This window comes from Colobus angolensis, unplaced genomic scaffold, assembly GCF_000951035.1.
Source record: "Colobus angolensis palliatus isolate OR3802 unplaced genomic scaffold, Cang.pa_1.0 Scaffold484, whole genome shotgun sequence".
NCBI lineage: Eukaryota > Metazoa > Chordata > Mammalia > Primates > Cercopithecidae > Colobus > Colobus angolensis.
Window position 1 is genome coordinate 706566 of NW_012118310.1, and position 5285 is coordinate 711850.

General features: G+C 49.5%; 1 protein-coding gene across 5 annotated transcripts in view; it reads left to right on the forward strand.

Moving 5' to 3' along the window:
- Nucleotides 1-692: 692 nt before the first annotated feature.
- MED15 (mediator complex subunit 15) overlaps nucleotides 693-5285 on the forward strand; it is an 89101-nt gene continuing 84508 nt past the window's right edge. For 4 of the 5 annotated variants that reach the window (XM_011959175.1, XM_011959176.1, XM_011959177.1 and 1 more), the window contains exon 1: nucleotides 693-890. In XM_011959175.1, coding sequence (XP_011814565.1) covers nucleotides 823-890 — 68 coding nt within the window. In that variant the 5' untranslated portion in view covers nucleotides 693-822. The remainder of the gene's footprint in view (nucleotides 891-5285) is intronic. The other variant, XM_011959178.1, reaches the window with a different exon arrangement.

Here is a 5285-nt window from a genome sequence, read left to right on the forward strand (position 1 = left end):
CCATAGTTCTGAGGAGGCAGAACTTTTACATTCCTAAAAGTATTCTCAGGTCCCCATAACCCCTCATCCCACCTTCAGCTCGCTCACCTTCACCTATCAAATTCGTTTGACATCTGGCCTCCAGCTGACTAGCTAGGCTGAGTTCTCCATGAAGGGACATGGTTGCTGGTCAAAGGGGAAAGCCCAGGTCTAAAAATTGATAAACGTGGTTTAGGGGCCTCTAAATACATCCGCAACCCCCAAATACAGCCATTGGTGACATGTGAGAGTCAAAAAAATCTAAGAGCGAAGCAGTGATGAGAGTCCATCTGGTCACTCTTCGGAGGCGGCGCTAGCAGGCAGTCGCAGGAAAGCAGATCCCAGATCACATTGCACTGGCACACAGTGGGTATCCACACATATTTGATAAATAAACACTCTCTCCCTAACATTACTATAGATAGCAGATAGCTGGCAGCTTGGCCTGGCATCCCAGAGGGGTCTGGATGTCAGGGACTAGATAAGGCCAGCACACTGAAGAGTCGCAGAAAATGCAGGCTGTCAGGCGCGGGCCTGCTGCGGGAGCACCTGCCCTGTCCGACAGCTGCACTGGAAGAGGGGCGTGTGTCTCCCAGCCGGGCGGAGCTGAGACCGCTTCGTCCTCGGCGGGGAACTTCATTTCCCACAGGCCTATGCGTGAGACTCGATTTCCCACAACCTCCCTCACTTCCGGCCCCGTCCGAGGCGCCGCGGACGGTTTCCGGGTTTGGGCCTGGCTCTGTGGCTGAGGCAGCGGCGGTCGCGGCCGGGCGGGCTACGGGCGGCGGGAGCTGGGGAACAGGCATGGACGTTTCAGGGCAAGAGACCGACTGGCGGAGCACCGCCTTCCGGCAGAAGCTGGTCAGTCAAATGTGAGTAGTGGTCGGGGCAGGGGGCTGGATTGTGGGGCCTTCCTCCTTCGCGTGGCGGGCGAGGCCAGGGCCGGATCTGTGAGAAACCTAGGGCGCCGGGAGACAGAAGGCGCCGGGGATTTGCGTGGGTCCCAGGGCGCAGGCCTACCCTGTCTGTCCCCGACATGAACTGCTCGTTAGCTTTCCTGGGGCCGAGCTCTGCAAACCAACGAGCCCTGGCTTATGAATCATCGTCTTGAGCTTTCTCATTCGTCATTTGTGTGCTTTGGGTGCAGACTTTCCCCCGCTTTTTGAACCACACTGAATAGGGAAAGGGAGAGAGGCAGCCGGCTGTAGTGTGTTTAGCAGAGCTGGGTGCTTCATGTTTTCTCTTCCAGAAAAGCGCGTCAACGGTGAGAGAAAGTGATGGGAGGAGGGTGGATTAAGATGATATTGGGAAGGTAGTTGTTTGGGGTGTGGGCGGTGGGACCGAGGATCTAAGGGTGACCCCCCGAAGGAATGTGGACTTTGCCAAAGGATGGCAGGAAGCCACTGTCAGGAAGCGATCGTCGTTTCTGGAGGAGAGAGTGAAGACCTGGGGTCAGCGGCCCCGCGCAGAGGAACTCTAGCCCCTTACCACCGACTGCTTGTTTCTATTAGCAGTTTTTAACTGAGCTTATTGGCGTGTTGTGCTCGCCACAGATTTGCCTGAGACAGCCCCTTTCCTGAGGGATGGCATTGTCGGTAAAGGAACCGTCACAGTGCAGTCTTGTCAGTCTGTAATGTTGTGTATACTGCAGGGGTTTCTTGCGAAGCGGCGGTTAACTTGAGCCGACCAGGGGCAGTCTAGTGAGTAGGTGACAATAAATTGAGTCCTAGAAAGACAAGTAGGAGTGTAAATAGCCACCATTCCAAGCTGAGGAGTTAGGAAACATGTGCATTTACTGCGTGGAGGGAGGACCTTGTAGGCTGAGAGTTCCGGGGCTCGAGGAGTAAGGGAGCTCAGGAGATAATGGAATGAGGGTGAGCGGGTACTAGCACTTTAGTGGGGGTGTTGTGCTAAGGAGTTGAGCCTGTGTTTGGCATGTGGCGTTCTTTGAAGTAGTGAAATGCCAGTGTTGGGAATATCCCTAGAGTCCCTGGAGATGGATAAAGGACAGAGAAGAGAGACCAGTTAAGCCATTAAGGGAGTTTGAACATTTGGAGAGAGTGGGGAACCTGTCCTTTTTCATCCTTGTATTCTCACTGCTAGCTCACTGCCTGCCACATTGCTCCATGAAATGATTGTGGCATGACCTAGTCGGTCGGGAGATTATAAAGGCCTGCATTAGGCAGTGGTAGAAACTGAAAGAGGAAGACAGATTCCAGAGGAAGGGGAATGTAGACAATTCTTGATGACTAACTGGATGGAGGGGGGTGGGGTGTAAGGTGAAGCATTGTGGAAGGAAGGAAGCCAGGCTGAATGCTGGGAAACCTTTCAGTACAGTGGAAAGAGTAGGGACTGTAGAGTTAGTAGCTGTGGGCTTTGGGAAGAATAGCCTTGGGATATTTCTGGGGATATTGCACAATCAGTGAACAGTGTTTTACTGATACACTATAGTTATCTGTAGGTGAAATCTTGAGAGATATCCCACTTCAGGGTTCCTGCAAGAAAAGTCCCCAGGGCAAGGGTTCTTCTTTGGAAAGCCCAGAATTTAAGACCTGGAAGGGTGAGTTGTCATCGCAGAAAATGGGGGCAGGGAAAGTGTTAGAGGACTGGGAGGGTGATTGAAGAGTTTATGGGTGTTGAGAGTGACTAGATATTTCCTAACTTAGCTTTATTTTGCTTCCAGGAGAATTGAGTTCTTTTTTTTTTTTTGAGATTGCTGTTTGTGTATTTTTCTATTGCTGCTCTAACAAATTACCACAAATTTAGCATCTTAAAACAACACACATTTGGCTGAGCGTGGTGGCTCACGCGTGTAATCCCAGCACTTTGGGAGACTGAGGCGGGTGGATCATGAGGTCAAGAGACCAAGACCGTCCTGGCCAACACAATGAAACCCTGTTTCTACTAAAAATACAAAAATTAGCTAGGTGTGATGGCACACACCTGTAGTCCCAGCTGCTCAGGAGTCTGAGGCAGGAGCATTGCTTGAACCCGGGAGGCGGAGGTTGCAGTGAGCCGAGATCATGCCACTGCACTCCAGCCTGGTGACAGAGCAGGACTCCGTCTCAAAAACAAACAAAAAACACACATTTATCATCTGGTAGTTTCTGTAGGTCAGAGGTCCAGGTAGGTTTCACTAGGTCTCCTGCTTAGGGCCTAACAAGGCTGAAATCAAGACATTGGCAGGGTGCATTTCTTACTGGAGGCCCTGGGGTGGAACCTGCTTGCAAGCCCATTTATGCTGTTGGCCATATTCAGTTCCTTGAGCTTGTGGGACTGAGGTGCCCTCTTTCCTTACTGGCTGTTAGCCAGGAGTCAATCTTTGTTCCCAGAAGCTGCCCGAATTCTTTCTCATGCTTTTTATGTGTCTCCCTCCAGCGAGGGCCAGTTGTTCTGCCACATCTCTGATTTCAGCTAGAGAAAATATCCTGCTTTTCAGGGCTCAGATTAGATTTAGTGCACTCGGAGAAGCCAGGATAATCTCTTTATTTTAAAGTTTGTATTTTAATTACATCTGCAGAATTCCTTTTGCCATCTAATGTAGCATATTCCCAAGTTCTAGGGATAAGGCATGAGATGGGCATTCTCCTACCACAGCAGGGAGGAGCAGTTTCAAAGGTTGCCTTCCCTAGGTGGTGATGTGGGTGTTCTCAGTTCTCAAATTTGTCTGTATTCTCTCTAGGATTCACTTTCTCTCTAGGGTTCACGTTGAAAGTCGTGATTCTTGGTGCCTTGATTTATTGTGCTCACAAGGTTAAAAAATTTGCTTTAAAAAAAGATTTGCATTAGAATTCTGGACATACTTTTAACACTTAACTTCCTCCCATGTTTTTACACTGTTGTTTAATTTTGGCCATTTTGGGAAATGCTTTGTACCCAAGTAATTTATAGTTGATGAAGAGATAGAGAAAGTATCTTGCTTGGCCAGGCACTGTGGCTCACACCTGTAATCCCAGCACTGTGGGAGGCTGAGATCTGGGACTGCTTGAGTCCAGGAGTTTGAGACCGGCCTAGGCAACATAAAAAAATATAACAATTAACTGGGTGTGGTGGCGTGTACTCATAGTCCCAGCTACTCTGGAGGTTGAGGCGGGGGGGATCACTTGAGCCCAGGAGGTCGAGACTGCAGTGAGCTATGATCACACCACTGCACTCCAACCTGGGCCACAGGGCGAGACCCTGTCTCAAAAAAAAAAAAAAAAAGAAAGCATGTTAAGGTTTGACAGAGGAGAAAACATCTGATGGTTAGTTACCTGTCTCTACCAAGAGCCTAGGGAACACTGCCCCAGAGCATGAGCTAGTATATAATCTAGTCTCCTGGCTCCCACTAAGGAAAAGGGATTTTGAGTTGAGGCTGGCTATGACTAGACAGCCGTTGCAGAGACTCTCCAGTTCAGCCTCTTAGCCCTCCACTGCCTCCACCTCACCTGGGCCCATTCTGGGCTATGGTCTCCTGCTCTCTTCCCAGTCCCATCCTTCTTCCCTCAACAGCACAAGTGAGGGTGAGGCCTGAAGTGTAGTCACTGCTCTGCTGCAGAACAGTGACTTAGCATTAGAATAAAACTCCAGATGTCCCACCCTCCTAGTCCCTCACCCTGACCTGGTGTAGTCACCTTTTCTCCTACCCCCACCCTGTTCTGACCTCTCTGGTCTTTCAGCTTCTTGAACATTCCAAGCTTTTTTTTTTTTTTTTTTTTTGAGACAGAATCTTGCTCTGTGGCCCAGATTAGAGTGCAGTGGTACGATGATAGCTCACTGCAGCCTTGGCCTTCCAGGCTCAAACGATCCTCCCACTATAGCCTTCTGAGTAGATGGGACTACAGGCACACACCACCACGCCTGACTGATTTTTACATTTTTTGTAGATATGAGGTTTCACCATGTTGCCCAGACTGGTCTTGAACTCCTGGGTTCAGGTGATCCTCCCTACTCAGCCTTCCAAAGCACTGGGATTACAGATGTGAGCCACTATGCCTGGCCCCTGAGCTCTTTCTTTTTAACCAATTTATTATCAAGTGTTTAAGGTATTCAAAAATGAGTAGACTCCTCCCCGCCACTGTATTCATGACTAGCTCCTTCTTTTAGGTGTCTGCTCAGTATCAGATAGATATTCAGAGGATCCTTCCCTGCTTGATCTAAAGTGGGTCGCCATCTCTGATATGTTTTATCTCAGCCCTTTTTAGTTTTCCATAGGACCTCATACCTATGAAGCTTGGTACCTGGTATACAAAACAGTTATTGAAGAGTGGAAGGGGGCTGTGTGAGTC